Genomic DNA, 19512 nt, shown 5'->3' on the forward strand with positions numbered 1-19512 from the left:
ATGTCAGGGTACTCCAAAGTCGGCACATCTGGTGTCTATGAGGCAGGTGACCAGAGAAATGTCGCGAGATCCGAGATGCCGCAACCAGAGAAGTACAACGAGGGTCAGCATGCATCACACATTGGACTCGATTCAAGTAAATGCCTTCCCTCAATCACATTATACTGGTGTTTGTACTGACCCAAGCTCAGAAGATCAACGCTCCATAAAGAATAGGCTGGCCGCAGAAGAGGTAGGTTGCTTGATCTCGCCAGCGGAATAGTATCTGATCTGTTTAAAGCGGAGAGAAGAGCCTGACGATGACATTGAGACGTCTCTATCGAAGAAGGACCCGACATTACCAGTCAGTGCTCGATTCCCATACCATGAGCCATTAGCTAACAACGCAAAGGCCAAGATGCATGGCAACGAACCATCCAAAGGGGCCAAAGTAGACGCTGAAATAGCAGCAGATGAGGAAGAGTATCTCAGACGAAAGGGCAAGGCTTAGTTGGATTCGGACGGCCGATACCATCTGCATTCTTAAATCAGGATCAGAAATGAATTATGAGAAAAGCTGTGGTCTGCTTAGCAGAGAAGGAGTTGATAATGGTGGGAAAGGTGGATGGAAACATTTGGCCATGAACATGTCTCACTATGCCTAGCCAAAGATAAAGACAAAAAAAAGCGAAGCTTGATTGCGTGCATCATCAAAAGTTCACGATTGCAGAGGGACAAGTTGAAGCTTGAATGAATAATATTGTATTTGGATTGAAAGCTATATATCATCTGTAAAAATTCTGTCAGCCATGGCTCAAGCCAGACAAAGAATGAATAATAAACGGGCATAAAGAACAAAGGCTCAGAATATGTAAGAAAAAGTTTCTCATTTGTTCATTTGGTATAGCATCCCCGGCGAGGGAGCCACCGCATGTGATCAACCGCAAATTACCTCATCATAGTACCGATGCAGGATAGAGAAGAAAAAAGTTCGTTCTTACCTTGACCATTATAGAGAATTTTGGATTGATTCCTGGCTGGGAATCCTGCATTTTCGACCTCCAAAAGTCTGGCAAAGGTGATTGACGAAGAGCTCGAAAATTTTAGTTCGAGGTCGGAAAGAAAAAGGAACGGCGATTGGTCCGTGCGCCACCTTGGCGCGAGCGGCGTAGTCAGCAAGGCAAAACAGAAATTCCGAAAATTTTCAATTAGGGCAAATGGATATTTTCTGCCCGCACACTCTTAGATAGCCGAGCCCTCAAAAAGTCGTTGGAGCCTCCAAGGTGAACGCTGCTCCAGAGAACATCCACCCGAACGGCAGATAATCGTCGACATCTGGTATGATACACGCGCCTCCCTCCACTTCATTCACACACCGAATGAATTGCGACTTCGTCGAATGAACCTGGCCGACTAACACGAACATCGAAATAGATTCCGTCACAATGGGCGAAGCACTGATTGAGGGATCCAACTGGCGCCTCGTTGAGGTTGGCCGTGTTCTGCTGATCAACGGCGAGCACCCCTACAACGGCCGTCTGGCTGCCATCGTCGAGATCATCGACCACAAGCGAGTACGTTGACGTGTTTCCTCACTGGAGAAGCGCGAATCTCCCCCGGAACGACATGGCTAATCCGATGACATCTAGGTTCTCGTTGAGGGCCCTTCCTCAGACCCCAAGCTCAAGGTTCCCCGACAAGCCTTGCACCTCAGCAAGGCTCTCCTCTCCCAGTTCGTCATTGAGAACCTGCCCCGAGGCTCCCGACAAACCGCCCTCACCAAGGCTTGGGAGAAGGCCGAGATCGATGCCAAGTGGAAGGGCAGCAACTGGGCCAAGAAGCGCGAGCAGATTGAGCGGAGAAAGGCCCTGACCGACTTCGACCGCTTCAAGGTCCTGCGCCTCAAGAAGCAGCGACGATTCGAGGAGCGCAAGGCTCTGGCCAAGATCAAGGCCTCCGCATAATTGGGTTGTTCGCTCTGGAGTCACGGAGAGGTTGATCGGATGGTATTAGAATGAGGGGACATGGGCCCGGGCAGGAAACGCATTTACAGCAGCAAAAGAACTGCTGGATTCATTTTTGCTCCCGTTCTGGAAGGGCTGTATGTTGTCACATATCATCGTTTATGATGAACGGCGTCAATACGGAAATTCAGACAAAATGAATTCAAAGCTTATAGGGAGGATTCTCATTGTGGATCACTGTGATTTCGTGTAGTAAAAAAATATCTATGAAATGCATGTAAATCAAACACTAGAATTCTCCTCTTCTTCTGCTACACATGCGACTTTTGTATCTTGTTTTTGAGACTTGCCGTTGTACTGCCATACTCGTATATCGCAAATGACTGACTTGGCTCACATCTTGCGACCAAAAGAACTTTGATTACCTAATTTGGGTTAGCCGCGGTCATCCACCCAAACCCTAGAAATTCGCAGTTCAAATCTACAACACAAATCGGCATTGCGCAGCGTCACGTTGGAGTAACAAATTAGATTAATCTTCAGGCTAATCGCATAAAATGTGAGTCTCGATTACTGCAGTCTTTTTTTCTGCCCTCTACGAATGGCCAGGCCCGGCATCAGGTGACAGAGAAAGCTCGTCCGGCTCCATTTCGCTGTGGAAGAATATTTTCGTGCGAAAACGAAGAGGGGGACACAAGCTAATCCCGTTATCCCCCACCACAGACAACCAAAATGGCCAACCCTCGAGTTGAAGAGCTTCCCGACGACGAGACCAAGACTAAGCCCACGGTCGAGGAACAGGATTCCAGCGATGAGTCCGATGCTGAAGAGCTCGGCGATGGATCTCTCCCCGCCGGTTCTACTGCTGTAGTCCACTCTCGCTACGAGAAGAAGGCACGCAAGGCCCTGCTGGAGAAGGGCAACTTGGTCCGAGTCCCTGGCATCACCCGAGTCACTCTCCGCCGCCCCAAGAACGTAGGTCTCGAAATTTGGAAGGCGGTTTGCCTGAGCTAGATCTGGAAAATGGAGACTAAACGGATATGCACAGATCCTCTTTGTCATCAACAACCCCGAAGTCTACAAGTCCCCCAACAGCAACACCTACATGTGAGCAAAAATCTCAGCCTGGGAAATGGGGTAATATGCATCTAACCTTCTTGCAGTGTCTTTGGTGAGGCCAAGATCGAGGACATCAACGCCACCGCTCAGCAGGCTGCCGCTGCTCAGCTTGCCCAGGCCAACGCCGAGGCTGAGCACGCTGGCCACAACCACGACCACGACCACGACCACGATCACGACCATGACCACGATCACGACCACGGCAAGGAGGGCGAGGCTGAGGCTAAGAAGGAAGAGGAAGAAGAGGATGACGGCGAGGAGGTCGACGCCGAGGGTCTGGAGGATAAGGATATTGAGCTCGTCATGACTCAAGCCAACGTCAGCCGCAAGAAGGCTGTAAAAGCACTAAAGGAGAACGACAATGATATTGTCAACTCCATTATGGCATTGAGTATCTAATGACGTGGATATGGGCAGGGTGCTTGAAATTATCTCATTAGTCTGCGCAACTATATGCGCCTAGGGATTTGTATTATTGTTCATCCAAGAGCTTTACTCGTCCTTAAAAAGAAAATGATGGCATGAAAGACGAGATTGTCTATGTTTCTACGAGCAATTGTGACATGTCTTTTCGGCGCTCATGTAAGTGGGGAGCAGCGTGAAACTGGTGTTTACGGATGGCTACATATATGGAAGTCAATTTAATCAGGCAGTGCTCTCTGATGCATAGATTCTGTTATTATATAGCATGTACTCGCTCAATGAGTAGCCTGAGCTCCTCCTAAGCTCATCCAAGAGGGGGTATGAGACGCATCCAGCTCGAACTCGCATTGGCCAGCTACAAAAAAGTCATGCGTAAAGTCACGTGATGCGATTTTGTGCAAGCGGCCCCGGCTGGGCAAGTTCGGCAAAGTCAATCAACCTCCGTTAAAGATCTCGCTCTCTGATCCCCAAACGAGACCTCACATCACATCTCAAAATGGCGGCCACGGTTAGTTTGTTCCTCAATTGGCGCAAAAAAAAATGTTTTGATTGCCGAGCATCGCACGGAAGAAAACGTGGCGGTCGAAGGGGGGGAGGGCCGGATCAAACATGCGCAACATTTACGTTCCCCGGCGGTTTTCATGAGCTAATTTTCATCTTCTTCCGAAATAGCGAAGCGCAGCTCTCAAGCTCGACTGGGTCAAGGTCTCCTCGTCCCTGGGCCTCCGCGGCCAGACCGTCGCCTCCCTGCAGGCCTTCAAGAAGCGCAACGAGGACGCCCGCCGCAAGGTCCAGCAGCTGACCGAGCAGCCTACCGCCGTCGACTTCGCCCACTACCGCTCCGTCCTCAAGAACCAGGCCGTCATTGACGAGATCGAGAAGCGATTCAAGGCCTTCAAGCCCGTCACCTACGATGTCTCCCGCCAGATCAAGGCCATTGACGCCTTTGAGGTCGAGGCCGTCAAGAACGCAGAGGCCACCAAGCAGGCCGTCGACCTGGAGCTGAAGGACTTGGCTGCTACCCTGAAGAACATCGAGGAGGCCCGGCCATTCGACGAGCTTACCGTCGACGAGGTTGCCGCCGCCGAGAAGTCCATCGACGAGAAGACCGCCGAGCTGGTGTCCAAGGGCAGATGGATGGTGCCTGGTTACAAGGTATGTGCATTTCTCGGGTTTGTTGACATGTACAGCGCTAATACTCCCGTGCAGGAGAAGTTTGGCGATCTTGCCATGGTCTAAGGAGTTCATTTTACCCCATTTCAACTTCCCTATGTGTACTCTAGCATTGTAGATACAAGAATTCGGGGCAGGGGCGTCAAGTTTCTGCTGTTTCTCCATCTCCTGCGTCGCCTTATGTATTTGTGCACTAGAAGAGAAAAAAAATTACAAATAAATATCGAAGTGGCGATAGACTTAAAATGGGGGGCATTACTGTATGGGAGGAGCAATTATAATAATGAATTTCTGAACACCAAGTGTAATGTGATGATGTAATGCGCCAGTGGTATATCTGTCTGCAAGACCACTTGTACTATCTAAAACATACACCATAGAAGCGCGGACAGTAACGCTTGCGGCTCATCTCGAAACAAATTTGAGCCTTCTAAAGTATTTGCAACCAAGCCAAAGAAAAAGAAAAGGAAAAATAAAAAGAATAATCTCTCAACTCCCCCCATAATAATGTTCGTACCCCGTAGCAAGCCCCTGTTTTGATATCAAAACTTATCGCAGGTCTTGGAAATATATACTCATATATCTCTCTCTTTTCTTCCTCTTGCCTCTCGTCTTCCGATTCTAAGTCTACGCCTTTGCATATTTCTCTGTCCACTCTCTTGCCGTTGCTATGGCTGCCGCCTCGTCTTCTTTCCAGCTCTTAGCAACATCGGGGGCAAGAGGATCGTCGGGGTTGGGAGCGCCGAGGAGGGCCTGGATGGAGAGCAGAATCGTCCGGATCTGCAGCGCAGGAGACCAGTTGTCTGCGACGACGTGTAAGCATATTTGTACAAGGTTCCAACCACAAACAAGATGGCTTTCAATAACGCACTCTTGAGAACATCCAGGCAAATGCGGCCCAGCTTGTCAACGTTGGGGTGGAAAATCTTGGTGAGGAATCGGATCTTGGGCGGAGTCATGGGATAATCATCTGGGAGAAAGAGCTCGAGCTTGAAAATGCCGCCTTGTGTTTTCGTCAGTACTTGATCTCCCGCTTGCGCCATCTTTGAGGAACCCGCCATATACCTTCGTATGGTGACGATGCGGGACCGTGGATCTCGACGTCAAAGTACCGCAGGTTGTCTTCGTGAGGCACGGCGCTGATTCCGGGAACTCTACAGCAAGCAGGATGTCAGTTACATGGACAGGCGCCGACATGACTGGGAGCGTCTGGATGGAGGGGCGCACGGTTCGGCCATGAGGCGTTCGGTTTCCTTGATGATGCGTTTCGGGAGAGCCATCTTGGCGTATTCTCGTTTGCTTTTGAGGGGGGACACAGATCTATTCAGAGCAAGGAAAATAGAGGAGAGACAGTGGTATGAGACTCTTCTGCTGCCGACACAGATCGCAGTTGTCGTTGGTTAGCGCAAAGGCTGAGTTGTGCAAGGTAGAAAGACGAGGCGGGGCATGCGACACTGAAGGGACAAGCCCGGCAAAGGCAGCAGCAGGAGGGGCTGTTTGCGATAAGAGGCGCGGAGACAGAGAGCAGAAAGAAGAGCAAGATTTGGCTTATGCTTGCTTCTAAAAGTTGCTCTGATTCAGCGGAATGTCTTATTTACTTGATGAATGCTCTCTATGATTTTCTGCTTGCCCTGCAGGAAACTGGATGATCGTTCGTAGTTGATCAGATAGAGTTTTCTATGCTGGACGGCCCGTTAAGTGCTCGGTGTTACCGGTACTGCACAGTTCGGGACGCCGTATCAGAAGGGAAATGCTCGCCAGCACCTCAACTCTGCTATCCAGCACACCATGTCACCATTTTTAAACTATTAACTGATGAATAATAATATCAGAATTTACATATAGAGAAATATAGCTATAGTAGCAGATACTAGAAAAATATAGCAATAGTAGGAGAGCTGGGGCGCTGGCTTAGTACCTTAGCATTTCCCTATCGGAAATGATGCACTGGCTGTAGCGTGCAATACGGTACAGCACCTTGATAGGCGTACAGAAGGGGAAAGTCTAGCTCAGGTACCGATGCAAATTAATCACCTAGCCTAGTGACCTGCTGGGTACTTGTAACGTCAACGCCCCTTGCCGTCAAATCATGGCGCGCATTCAGCCTAACTCAACCACCATCTCAAGCATCATCTGACGGCGCTCAGCCCATTGAATGCCTTCTAAAGCCAGGACACGGCTTATTTTGCTCTTATGAAGTTGAATGAATAATGCGAGCTGCTCATAGCTGTTGGCAGCAACACGACTGCCACCTCAGCTGGGACCGACACTCTGCTTAGGGCTCGCAAATGAGCCGCGATATGCGAGAAACATTCAATCTACAGGAGAGAACAGAGGACGATGCCGACATTTGACCAGCTCTCTGATTCGCCCAAGAAGGGCCGGATCATCAAATCGGCGTACGACAGTGAGAGCTTCGAGGCCGACGGCTCGATCCATGTCGAGGGCGTCGTCGGCTCTGCCACCATTTCGCCTTCGGGGCGAGACATTGCGCTGGCGTCGTAAGTTGTGAGAACGCGTCGGAGAGCATCGCAATGAGTGCTGACAGCTCCCCTTAGACCAGAAGGACTTGCAATCATCGATCTAGACTCGCCGTACAGTGCACCGCGGCGTCTGCGAGGCTCCGGCCAGCCCTGGCTGGTTGTCGACGTGCAATGGTCTCCCTTCACAGCTCGAGACTATTGGGTAGTCTCGACAGCAAATCACCGCGCGCTGGTGTGGAATCTCAATCTCCGGGATGATTCAAGCACAGGCGCAATTGAGCACTCTCTCCAGGGCCATACCAGGGCCATCACCGACGTCAACTTTTCAGCCCACCATCCCGATCTCCTTGCGACTTGCTCCGTAGACGGCTATGTGCATTGGTGGGACCTGCGCCGGCCTCGCCAACCCGTACTTACTTTTTGTGATTTCTTTGCTGGTGCTACCCAAGTCAAGTACAATCGTCGCGATCCTCACATCCTAGCTTCATCACATGATCGTTGGTTGCGCATTTGGGACGAGCGAAAGGTTTCGGAGCCTGTCAAGTCCATTACCGCACACACATCCAAGATATATGGCCTGGACTGGAATCGAACCAAAGCGACCGGTCTGGTCACATGCTCCTTGGACCAGAGTATGAAATTCTGGGATTACAGCAATGACGGCAACGAATTAGAGCATGTTATTAAAACCGACTATCCGGTTTGGAGAGCCCGCCATACACCGTTTGGTCATGGCCTTCTAGCGATGCCTCAGAACGAACCTGGGGATCTATATATGTATGATCGCCTATGGTCCAATGACGAGTCCATCGAAAAGTCACAGGAGCCAGTTGCCGTGTTTCCTGGCCATGGAGGCCACCAAGCAAAGGAGTTCCTATGGAGAACTCGAGGCGGGGTTTCAGAAGATAACATTGACGAGCGAGAATTCCAACTTGTATCCTGGGGGACGGATAATGAACTAAGACTTCACTGCATCGACCCTAATATCCTCTCAGCAGTAGGATACAAGAAAGGAACCCCAGCTCTGGACGGTATCAGCGAAACTCGGAAAGGAGCAACGTACAAAACATTCCGCACCGTTGATGATGCATCCAACCTTGACAAACGGACGAGTACAATGAAAGATTCAAGGACTGGCGCTGGTCACAAGCAAAGTGCTCTTACGGCTGCTGCGCGATCTTCTGCTGCCTTTGGTCGTCAGATGAGGCCGGCGTGGCGTGGACCATCAATGAAAGCCAAAAGTGCATCGGGCAAGAGGTTGGATCCGAGCCAAGCTCAGATTGGTTGGATGAAGGGCATCAGTATAACGAAGAGAAGAGGTTTAATGGATGGGCCTAGACGGCTCATGTCCAAAGACTCCGGCATCATGGGCCACGGCTATCCTGACGATCAATGGGGTGAGCCCGACACAATTCAAGAAGAGCTCCTGCGTGTTAGTACTCAGATCCCAAAGGTCAAGTGGGACAATATCGACATGGACAACTTGACGCTGAGTGCCTCGCTCAATGGCCCATGGGGGAAGGACGGAGAAGCCATCTTCATCAAGGTGAAAATTGATATACCTTTGGAGTATCCCAAGCTCAAAGCGCCAAAATTCATCATTGAGAAGAGCTCATTTATGCCGGAAGAAATGCACAAGCGGCTTAACCGAGAGCTGCATGAACTCGCAGAACAATTTCTACGAAGAAAGCAAAACTGTCTGGAAGTAATATTCACCTACTTACTGGGCGAAGTTGATCTCGAGTCCAGCACTACTTTCTTCAAGAACGTTCGCGATTTAGACGACGATGATGATGGGCTGGCCGACGACAGTTCAACAGATGAGGAGGAAGACATCCCAGCAGGCGGTTCGGCCTCTATGTCTCAGGAGCTCCCTCCTGCCGACGCGGACCTCGCAATTGCGACTCCTGCCCGTCTCATTATTCCACCACCTCCTCTGACCTGTGGAGCTCGGTTCTCGCATGACGGCCGACTTATTTGCTTCTTCCCGACAAAGGAAGAAAAGGCGCGGGTCCTATTCCAAACAAGTGCGGATGTGAATAAGGACCGCCCTAGGATAGATCAACCATACTTCGCAGGCTTTGGTCGCCTGACACAGGATCCTCTTCCGCGATACAAGTATACGACCGAGGAGGCTTCCGCTACGGAGGACCAATCAGACTCTGAAGAAACTGACGAGTCTTCGTCTTCATCAAGCGACTCTGAGTCTACGTCAATACATAAAATGAGCCTGTGGTATCATTCAAGCCGCCATCTAAGGAAGGCTTGGAGCGAAGACCGATCAATTCGATCTAGCGGCGGTGGAACAGGAACAGGAGTAGGTACCGGCACAGGCACGGGCACAAGCCGCCGACGGATCGGCCGGCCTCGAAACGTGATATCAATCCACGATCTACGGCCTGATCTACCTTCTAAGAAGGAGTTTGCACAAGAGTATGCCATCTTTGGCGACGGAGCAGATGTGTGTGAGCATAACGCAAGAGTTGCAGAGAAATACGGCTACACTGATCTTATGAATGTATGGCACTACTTGGCCCTGCTGTTAAAGAAGGGCATACCACTCGAAGTCCTGGCCAGCAATCAGAGACGGAGCTCTATCCTTGTCATCGCTCGCGACGTTGTGTCCAAGACTCGGGTATTAGACAACGACCAAGGCAACACTCCAGCAGGAGACAGTGCCTTGCTAGGTCGAGTGAAATGGGGCCGGCATCCGCTGGCCAAGGATTTCATCCAAGAACTCTTTGGCTACTTTGAGATGATTGCCGATGTACAAATGCTAGCGATGCTTTCATGCATCTTTAGCGAATCATCCGCCGACGACAGCGTTGCCTACGTGGAATCACAACTTCCATCCCAGGAAACACCGCTTCCTCTCAAGGCGCCATCCTTTTCCCTAGACTACTTCCCTACAGATGCCACTACGTGGAATATCTATGGAAGAGGTGTACCACATTCGAATGTGACCACACCCGGTACTCTTCACACGCCGCTCCCTTATGCTGGCTCACATGCGTCCGATGATGGAATCATGTGGGCTGGCGAGCCTGGCACAAACTCATACTCCTGTGGCGAGACACCACCATCGAAAACGAGACCGCTGACCGCTGACCCGGACCCCTCCTCAACAATGCTATCGCGATCTCCCTCCAACCGACCTCTCTCAAGGGTTAGCACCGGTTTAAGTTCCGCATTTTCAACAAACTTCCCACGATCATTCACGGGGGCGAGCTCGTCATCACCACCCGCGGGACAATTGAGGAAGAAACCAAGCCCAGCGGAGATGATCTTGAATACGCTGACTCCACGTACTGGATATGCCAGCGCGGGGCCATCTTATCCCGTGGGAGATTCCAGTGGAGGCAGGAACTCCGTGTCAGACGACGAATACCGCCGAGATGATCTATCATCCCTCGTGCCGGTGAGCGTTTCAGTATTCGTGGAAGATCAAACAATATTCGACGATGATGGTTGGCTGAGCGAGCCTCTGCTGGAGCCAAGCCGAGCCAACATTTACGCCAACTACCGGTATGCATATGCAGAGATGCTGCAGATGTGGCGACAACCGCTCGCTCGACTGGAAGTCATGAAATTCAACGTTTTGAAGGACGAATTGCCTTTTGCCGGAGTAGAGGGAAGCTTTCACGACTCGTTTACGCTCCACGACGGGGCCAGCGGGAATGCATCCCACCTCAAGACGGGCTCGTCGCCCATCATTATGGGCAAGAAAGATCAGCTGCAAATCTTGGCCGCCTCCGGCCGCGGGTTGGATGTGACGGGCATATGCCTTGTTCACGAGACTCAGTTGGACCCCTTGCGGTATACCTCCTCCGACTCCAAAGTTGGTGGAGCAGTGGGCACCTGCGATCGTTGTCATCGCATCCAGAACCAGCTCCGCTGTGTGTACTGCTTGGAGCCCGTAGACGCTCTTTTTCCACCGTGCCTGTCATGCGGGTGCGCGTTTCACGAAGACTGCCTTGCAGAGTGGCATGCCGCGGGTGAGATGTTCTGTCCGGCTGGAGATGAATGCAACTGCGTCGAAGAAGCCGTCAGAGGTCAGGTAGAGTCGTGGGCGGCCCTCCAGGGCGCCGTGATGAAGACACAGTCAAAGACGTTGCTGCTACCGGGCGCAGCAATGGATGGCAGCGATGGAGAGCACGAGAAGCATCAAAGAGCTGGCACCAACGGCGACTGGGAACGAGTAGGCAGAAATGTACCCAGTAGGGCACAAGGTGCAACGCCATCGGCTGGATTGAGCCTCGTGCGCTTTAAAACGCCTACAGCGCCTTGGTCAAGGGCCTCGAGCCAAAGGAGAAATGGGAAGAGGGGGAACTGAGGGGAGTAATGGTCTGGGGTGACGGGACAATCTGTACAATTCCAGATGATAGCCAGTGCAGTCAGTAATTTAGAAGGGCGTATTGCCAGTCTGTTCTTGTCATCTATCCGCAAGGATGGAAATAGATAAGGATAGAAAGTATCCACGGTGCTAAATGCTCGATTCGCTCATAATGCAACCAATGTCCCTGCCCGGGAACCATTGATTATGCTTTTCAATAGTTTATCACATCTGTACCTAAGCAAGGCTCATGACAGCAGAAACAGTTCACAAGTCGGCGGTGGTTGTCGTTGAACCCCCCCGGAGCTGGGGAGACTGCGGAACTCGGCGGCGGGCCGAAGACCGTAAGTTTTCCGTGCCGCTCCCGACCAAGCCGTTCCGGAAGGGGAGGGGCATGTTGTGCCGCGTCTGTGAATTGCAAAATTATTGAGACTGCGTATTACAAATGGATGAGAGAAAAGAACAGCCTATGTGATGACCATGTTGAGTATTTTTTTTTCTTTTTTTCGGATATGCTGGAATCTCGTTGAGGATAAAATCGGCAATGATTACGTGTATCTGGCCGTTTTTTTATCTCCGTTTTTTGTTGACTAAATAAGATTCCGGCGAAGAAGCTTCAACGGCAAGACGGTTTTGTTTGACTCGGGTAGGATCCAGGTGTTAAAATCTCACAAGAGCTCGCTCCAGTTTAGACTCAGGTCTAAGATCTCACAACATAGAGAAAAAAAAAAAAAAAGGATCTGAATAGGGAATAAATCACAAATTCGGGAACTTAACCTACACAGCCCTACCAGCTTCTACTAACTGGGCGGATGCTGAGAAAGAAGGATTAGATCAGCCCACCCTCATCTTCGTTAACGACTTTTATCCAATGAATTATATCGGCGTCAGAGTTCTTCTTTTTTGAAATGTGATGTAGTGGTGCAATGATTCGTTGACGCGGGTGGATCGGGAGGCGAGGCGAAATACGCTCCGGATTCATCAGCCATTCCTACACGAAGCTATTCTCCGATCCTTATCGCCTAAAGCTGTATTAATGCAGCAGTCCTGCTGTAGCAATTGCTGATGGCGTCTTGAACCCCGACGTTGGCATGAACTGGGCCGGAAAGGCTTCCGTGTGGCTTCAGTCGGGGTGAATGACGTGCTTATTGAGCTCGTCAGGGTTATATAACAAGGAAGCTCTGAGAAAATGGAATGGGAATGAGGGGGAGAACAGAATAACTACATAATAGATCTGATGAGAGCTCCCTTTTTTTTTGTGTTGCTTTTCTCATCTCATCATTTCTTTCTTCAGCATTCCTTTCCGTCTCACTCTTTGCCCAAGAAACTTAGAGTTCACTAGGTCTTATACCAACGAGGCTTGAAACTCCAAAGGCAAAAACGAAGCAATTAGATAAATCAAACACACAACAAGCTATCCCCCTTCACTCCCCCAACCCCTTCATTCATTCCTTTCAAAAATCCTCAACATATCAAAACACCGCCAAAAATGCCCATCACAGCAGACGACAAGCTCCTCATGCACTACCCCTTGCCCCTCCCCGACGGCTTCCTCGACACCATCAAAAGCCGCTACCCCCAGCTCAAAGTCCACGTCGAAATCGCCCCCGTCAAAAACAACCGCATGCCAAACGCAGACGAGCTGCCAGACGAGGTCTGGGACGGCGTCACGATGCTCTCCGTCCTCCCGCCGCCCAGCGCCGCCAGGATGAAGGACGTCAAGTTCGTCCAGTTGGGATCCGCGGGCTGGGATCTTTGGCTCGAGCATGAGGCGTTTCTGAACAAGGACGTGGCGTTTTGCTGTACGAGCGGCGTTCATCCGTAGGTTGTTTTCCTGCTTGATTCCCCCCTCCTTTTTTTTTTGTCAATGTGATCAAGGACCGGTGTTAACGGAGCATTGTGTAAATACAGACCTCAGATTGCCGAATGGGCCATTGGCGCCTGGTTAGCCCACTCACATCACTTCAAGAGCTACATGGAACAAGCAGACAAGGGAGTCTGGGAAATGGGTCTCACCAAAAACCCCGTCACCGACTCCGTTGGCCTCCGCATGTAAGTAGCCAGTCCATCTCCTCTCCCGACTCAATCTCCAGCTCATGTGTACCAAAAACAGGGGCATCATGGGCTACGGCGCAATTGGTCGACAAGTCGCCCGCCTAGCCCACGCGCTCGGCATGGAGATATACGTCCAAACCCTGAGCCCGCGGCCAACCCCGGAGTCCAAGAAGCTCCGAGAATACATCGTGCCGGGCACCAGCGACCCGGACGGCCTCCTCCCCACAAAGTGGTTCTCCGGCTCCGGCCCCGAAGCCGTCAACCACTTTCTGAGCCAGGACCTGGATATTGTTCTTCTCAGTCTTCCCATGAGCCCCCAGACCAGACACTGCATCGGCGCAGAGCAGTTCAAGATCCTCGGCAAGAAGAAGCCATTCCTCATCAACGTCGCACGAGGCCCCCTCATCGACACGCCCGCCTTGATCGAGGCCCTTGAAGGAGGACTGCTCCGCGGAGCCGCTCTGGATGTCACGGAACCGGAGCCCTTGCCGGAGGGACACCCGCTGTGGAAGGCTCCAAACGTTTTCATCACGCCACATGTCAGTTGGCGGTCTACCAGGTTGACCGAGAGGATAACAGATGTAATGCTCCAGAATCTGGAGAGGTGGGATAAAGGAGAGCCTCTGCTTAATCGAATCAAGAGATGAAAGAGTTTGGTATGCCAAGGACATACTAGGAAATACGGGAGACTGCAACTGAGAATGCGGGTGATTGTGATGTTTCCCAATGCATAGACGTAGACATACCAAATTAAACTAGCTTCTCACTGTGAAATCACAACAACTATCAGGGTTTCTGCACCGAGTCATCTTAAACAGGTACGATTTATACAAACAAGCAAAGAGGCACCTTCATGAAGCATTTCCCTCGTTGCAGCATCAGCTCATTAAACTCGTACATTCGTCCCTGCGAAGGGCTTATTAGTCTGCTAGTTCTCCATGCCTGATCTTAGCCTGTCCAAATGACTCCTATATTTCTCCCTATAGAGTGACTGTTAAAAACTCCTTTCCGTAAAGAGCCATCTCCTTTCCCTTCCAAAAAGTCCAAACATGTAGGAAAACCTCCGGAAAAAAAAAAGAACAAACTGGGCGGAGAAAAACAGTAGAAGAAGAACGAAGAAAGAAAGAAGAGGAAACAAGAAAATGAAACAAGAAAAAGAAAAGAAGAAGAGGATCAGAGGCAAATGCGAGAAATCACAGTACCTTCACATTGTCAACCCCGCGAGTCCATCGTTTAATTTCGCCTTTCCATTTGTTGCATGCAGGTCGCATACATTCAAGCACCATAGGCTCTGGGGAAATAGAATCGCTAGTGCTGACGTAAAGTGAGAAGTAGTGGTTCCCAAGTTCATCCATCGCCCGGTGAACGCGTATCGACCGTCATGTGCCGTGCCGATGCATAAATCGTCACCAGGATGAAATATCATGTCCGGTCCGGCAGTTCAAGTGTCGATTCCACAATGTTCTTCCGTTCGAGCAAAATTGTTAGAGGTCGATGCTTGCCCGGCTAACTAAGTGATCTAAGCCGATGATGTCGTATAATGAAGCCTCTGGCAAATAGCCGGTCCCGACTTTGTGCTTTACAGCGGAAAAGAATAATTAAACTGAGGCTGACAAAATGATGTACCAAGCGGTATCTGTGAATGCTGTAATGACCGGCCGGTTGAAATCGCGTGTATTTCCGTCTGTGCCTCCCAACTCTGCCCCATTTGTTTGAATGTCTCCCGAAAGATAAATGGAGGTGTTCTTTGGAGATGTGTCTCCGAGCGATTAGTACACATAGATCAAATATTAGTGTGTTGTGTTTCCATTGAGGATATGCCGTCATCTCGCGGCTGCAATTGAAGTGTAGAAGCTCGTTATTGCTGAGCGTGTAACTTTCCGATAGTGTAAGTGGTATAGCTCCAGGTGGTGCTGCGAATAAAACAGGCCCTTTGAAAAACTCATAGAAACGCTGTCGTGTAGATTTTTGTAAGCCGCCAGAATGTTGAGTTGAGGAGAATATGCTCTCCCCTCCCCCCCTTTTTTATCTCGTCTCATATACCATCCGTCGTGCTGGCATCTCCGGCGCTTTTCGTCGAGCTGAAGTCGCTACCTCGTCATCAGGGCCTTCCCATCTTAGGGAAAAGGTTAATATCCTCTCCACGATGATCCATCTCATTCTGTTTTCTGAGGTGTCTTTCTCGGTGGCCTGCGCCATCTTGGTAGACCACGGCATGATGCGTTGCCAGCCTTCGGAGCCTTCCATGACGCGATACTTGCCATCCATGAAGATAACCTTGGAAACCATTTTAGACCGGCCGTGATTCAGCGCTTGGCAATCCTCCTTTCCGCATCGTCCTTGCCGCAAAACAGCCTTGGTCTCTGGCTCATCCAGATCCAATGGCGCAATCTCGACAATGTTTTCATCTATCCAGTAACGAAACTGCCGGGCCGTCTTTCTTAGACGCACGTCGTATGGTAGGTTCTGGTCCACGCCAACCATCCAGGACCTGTCCACCTCGCCAATCTTGACAATCCACAGGTCCTTGAGGTTGGGGAACCAAAACTTGTCAAACTCAACCTTTCCTGGCCGCTCCTGAGGATACCACCTTTCCAGGTAGGCAGAGTAGTGGTTAAGCCCCTCGATGAGCCCATCGTCAGGGAAGCAATCCCAAAAGGCAAGCCTCTCGACAAGCGGGGCCAGCTCCTCTAGGGGGGTGTTTGAGCTCTGATCAGAGATGTTGGGGTCACAGACCAGTATGTCTCTGGCGAAGTGAATGTGAGATCCGCGGCCTACGGGCTCGTAGCCTTCTCTAGTCTCAATGCGAGCTTCCGCGTTTAGGCGAGTGACAACAGGGATGGGATACGATTTTGGCTTGTGGACAAGATCGTCGAGAATGACGATACGCGGCTCCACTGAGCAGGACCATATCTTGAGACGAAGCTCAGGGGGCAGATGAGAGAAGCCCGAGCCGGCGGACGAGACGTCGTCGTCGAAACTGGACGGGTCATCAGCCTCGCCGTCGGCGGCGCTGGGGAGCGAATGAACCGGTATCATTGCGAACCAGGAGTCACAGCAAGCGAGGTGCCGTACGTATGTGTGTATAAGAAGCGATTATGTGTGGGCGTATGCGCGTGTATATGATATGTGTGGGCGCGCGCGCGCGATGAGGGTATGATGGATGGGCGGCTCTGGCGGGCGAGGAGCAGGAGGTGTACAAAGAAGATACGAAGATGCTGGATATCGAATCACGACTCCAAGTCTCGTCCGGACACTATCACCAAAAGGACCCGAATCACGCGGAGGTCAGAGAAGCTAAGAGAGCAGCCGCAGGGCCTCCCCGTCCCTTTAAGAATGTAAGGGGTGCGACAAGGCCGGACGTCGGGCGCAGCGTCCTGTAGGTTGACGGAGCACGTTGTTGGGGAGACGCCATTTGCGGCGTGGCAGGCACAAGTACTGTACAGTACGGGGGGAGGGTCTGGTCTTGGGAGGATGGGATGGATTGGATGGATGAGTGGGATGAACAGGATGGACTGACGGATGTGCGCGTGAGAGACACAGACAAGAGGCCAAGGATGTGCGCAGACGGTGGTCATACCGAGCGAGCAAGGTACAAGGCAATGCGCATGCCAGTAGTAGTACTACTACTGTGCTTGTGCTTGGAGCCGCTCCGTACATGTAGGTACCTTGGCACCAGCCCGGCAGCCGCAGAAAGGGCCTCGAGCTCGAGGCAAAGGGAACGGGGTGCGTCGTCTGGGCGCATACGAGGCCTTGTCCATGTATGCACGAGTAATACTCTGTACATGTGTGCTCGTGGCTGTTATGCATGCGGTGTATTACGAGTCCCTGAGGTAGCACCACCAGCCAATGTGCGGATAGGTAGGTGCAAGCATGAGGCTAGGGATCCCGGGGGCGTGGGATTGGCGAAAACGGGGCCACAAGAACCGAAAACAGATCCATCCCTCGTCGTTGTCGGGTCCGTACCTGGCTATTGGATCCGGCGCCTGAGACCATCGCGGGCGTGGGTGGATATACAGTACAGGTCGACATGGATGGCTGTACGGAGTACAAGTATCCAAGTTGTATCGGTATGCCTAGCAGCATACGATAGTACGAGTCTGGCATAGCATCGCAGCGCAGTAGCACCGTCCGTCCGTCCGTCCAGAAAGCAAGCGTTTGATCATGGTCATGGCAAGCGAGCGAGTGGCGGCGCCATTTGGGCGAATCCTGGCCCGGGCTTGAGCTGGGAAGGACGGACGAGCTGAGCTTTGCTTCTCTGATGCGATGCTGCTCCGGGCTGCCACTGCAGCTGAACAGAGCAGCAACTGACTAATGAATGGCTCGAGGGCGTTTCAGGCAAAGACAAACGACGAGTCGAGCCCGTGGGCGGAGCTCCCCGGCTCGGCCAGTGGATGGAGACGGCGACTGCGGCTAGAGACGACTCGGGAAAGGCGACGCAGGGCGCAGACGATGCAAGACGATGCAAGACGAGACGAGACGAGACGAAGCAATTCCGATTGCATGACATGACATGACATGATTGATTGATTGATGAATGGATTGATTGATTCATTGGTTGCGAGAGGATGACGGCTGGGCTTTTGCCTCTTGACCGCGGGCCGCCTCCACGGGGAGCACAGACGCGGGTAGGGGCACAGCTTACGGGTGTTACCTGGAACATTGGAGCACAGCTTAGAAGAGCTCTGGGTAGGTACGAGTAGGTGCTACCTGCTTAGGGTATTACATAGAGGCAGTTACGGAGTTAGTACAGAATGTACCTTGGTGATACACCAGAGGTAGGATTGATGGACATGGAACGCTGCTGGTGTGGGCGGGAGCAAGGACGGGAGGTAGGGACAGGCACGGTACAAGACGGGTGGTACCGCACCGCGCATTTCGAGTTGCGCTGAGGCAGGACAAAGTCGCGCCGAGTTGCGACAGGTACAGGTACAGGTACCGGCCTGCTGATGGAGCTGCGCCTGCCTCCCCTATGTCATCGGTCAGGTGCACCGCACCACAGGGAGCATGTACTAAGGTCTGGTACTACAGGTACCGGCAATCGCAGCAATTGTACAGAGTAGGTACCTCCTTCCAGCACCAGCTCTCCTCTGGCTTCCATGGTACATACCGCAGTTGCGCAGGTACTTGTACGTATTCGTACGAGTTACTCGTACCTCTGTGCTCGTGTGCACTCACTCGCGACTGCCCTGGCCGGCTGACCTGACTTGGGCGGCGGAAAGGGCCACTGCAGGTAGGTGCAGTGGTGCGCTACCAGCCTGCGAAAATAGGAAACAAGGCCTGAGAAGAGGGGACGGGGAGCAGCAGGATTGGCCAGAGTCGAGGCAGCAAAAGGCAACCACGGCCCGGCAAACCCAGCCCCTGCCACACCACCCATTTCCATAGGTTTGCTATCAGTTCCATCAATTTGCTAGACTTTACAGTACTCGTACATTAGTGCAGCTCGCCAGGGATGAGATCAGGGATGCTGCCATTGGCCCTCACCGACGGTCTGTGACGGCGGCTACGTGCAGGCCTCTGTTCCCTAGGCGCTGATCACTCGCCCGTCAGGCAGGGTGCCGCTAGAGCCTGGCGCACGCTGCAGTGGGTGAACGCCTAAATACATACTAAAGGCTGGCGGCGCTGCGCTGGAGCAACCCCGCCGGCAGCGATGCGGAGCTCAACCGGCCTCATCAGCTCGGCTGCCAATGGGGTGCAGCTGTAATCTGTAATATATCATCAATCCAATTGATGGGACGAGCCTCAGCTTGCCAGCATCAGCACCAGCCGCGGGCGCACCAACACGAGGACGGGGATGGAGTCAAGCAACAGGAGAGGAGAGGAGAGGAGAGGCCGCACGAGTACCAGAAGGTACTTTGACAGCTTGTAGGTATTGTACGGAGTCACAATCAGACGTGCTGCAATGGAATAATACTAATGTCGGCTCCAAGCCAGTCCAGTCCAGTCCAGCCCGCGGATGCTCAAAAAGTTGGCATTTGCCTCT

The 19512-nt window shown here is 51.8% G+C and overlaps 8 protein-coding genes across 8 annotated transcripts; 6 read left to right on the top strand and 2 right to left on the bottom strand.

The window, feature by feature from the left end:
- Window positions 1-490, top strand: Triagg1_7801 (uncharacterized protein; the record flags this gene model as incomplete). The annotated part of the gene is made up of 3 exons (XM_062902577.1): window positions 1-136; window positions 192-232; window positions 281-490. 3 exons carry the CDS (start codon window positions 1-3, stop codon window positions 488-490), a joined length of 387 nt encoding a protein of 128 aa, XP_062753134.1.
- Window positions 491-1424: 934 nt separating this feature from the next.
- On the top strand, window positions 1425-1943 carry Triagg1_7802 (uncharacterized protein; the record flags this gene model as incomplete). Its single annotated transcript, XM_062902578.1, has 2 exons — window positions 1425-1553; window positions 1629-1943. 2 exons carry the CDS (start codon window positions 1425-1427, stop codon window positions 1941-1943), a joined length of 444 nt encoding a protein of 147 aa, XP_062753135.1.
- A 732-nt stretch (window positions 1944-2675) lies between these two features.
- Window positions 2676-3461, top strand: Triagg1_7803 (uncharacterized protein; the record flags this gene model as incomplete). The annotated part of the gene is made up of 3 exons (XM_062902579.1): window positions 2676-2918; window positions 2992-3050; window positions 3107-3461. 3 exons carry the CDS (start codon window positions 2676-2678, stop codon window positions 3459-3461), a joined length of 657 nt encoding a protein of 218 aa, XP_062753136.1.
- Window positions 3462-3981: 520 nt separating this feature from the next.
- Triagg1_7804 (uncharacterized protein) lies at window positions 3982-4724 on the top strand (the record flags this gene model as incomplete). Its single annotated transcript, XM_062902580.1, has 3 exons — window positions 3982-3993; window positions 4158-4640; window positions 4695-4724. 3 exons carry the CDS (start codon window positions 3982-3984, stop codon window positions 4722-4724), a joined length of 525 nt encoding a protein of 174 aa, XP_062753137.1.
- Window positions 4725-5285: 561 nt separating this feature from the next.
- On the bottom strand, window positions 5286-5938 carry Triagg1_7805 (uncharacterized protein; the record flags this gene model as incomplete). Its single annotated transcript, XM_062902581.1, has 4 exons — window positions 5286-5461; window positions 5530-5661; window positions 5724-5812; window positions 5886-5938. 4 exons carry the CDS (start codon window positions 5936-5938, stop codon window positions 5286-5288), a joined length of 450 nt encoding a protein of 149 aa, XP_062753138.1.
- A 1060-nt stretch (window positions 5939-6998) lies between these two features.
- Triagg1_7806 (uncharacterized protein) lies at window positions 6999-11474 on the top strand (the record flags this gene model as incomplete). The annotated part of the gene is made up of 2 exons (XM_062902582.1): window positions 6999-7159; window positions 7217-11474. 2 exons carry the CDS (start codon window positions 6999-7001, stop codon window positions 11472-11474), a joined length of 4419 nt encoding a protein of 1472 aa, XP_062753139.1.
- Window positions 11475-12963: 1489 nt separating this feature from the next.
- Triagg1_7807 (uncharacterized protein) lies at window positions 12964-14176 on the top strand (the record flags this gene model as incomplete). The annotated part of the gene is made up of 3 exons (XM_062902583.1): window positions 12964-13295; window positions 13386-13526; window positions 13588-14176. 3 exons carry the CDS (start codon window positions 12964-12966, stop codon window positions 14174-14176), a joined length of 1062 nt encoding a protein of 353 aa, XP_062753140.1.
- A 1378-nt stretch (window positions 14177-15554) lies between these two features.
- On the bottom strand, window positions 15555-16568 carry Triagg1_7808 (uncharacterized protein; the record flags this gene model as incomplete). Its single annotated transcript, XM_062902585.1, has 1 exon — window positions 15555-16568. The coding sequence occupies one exon, from the start codon at window positions 16566-16568 to the stop codon at window positions 15555-15557; it is 1014 nt and encodes a 337-aa protein (XP_062753141.1).
- Window positions 16569-19512: the final 2944 nt, after the last annotated feature.

The sequence above is a fragment of the Trichoderma aggressivum genome (genome assembly GCF_033847375.1).
Source record: "Trichoderma aggressivum f. europaeum strain CBS 100526 chromosome Unknown scaffold_036, whole genome shotgun sequence".
NCBI lineage: Eukaryota > Fungi > Ascomycota > Sordariomycetes > Hypocreales > Hypocreaceae > Trichoderma > Trichoderma aggressivum.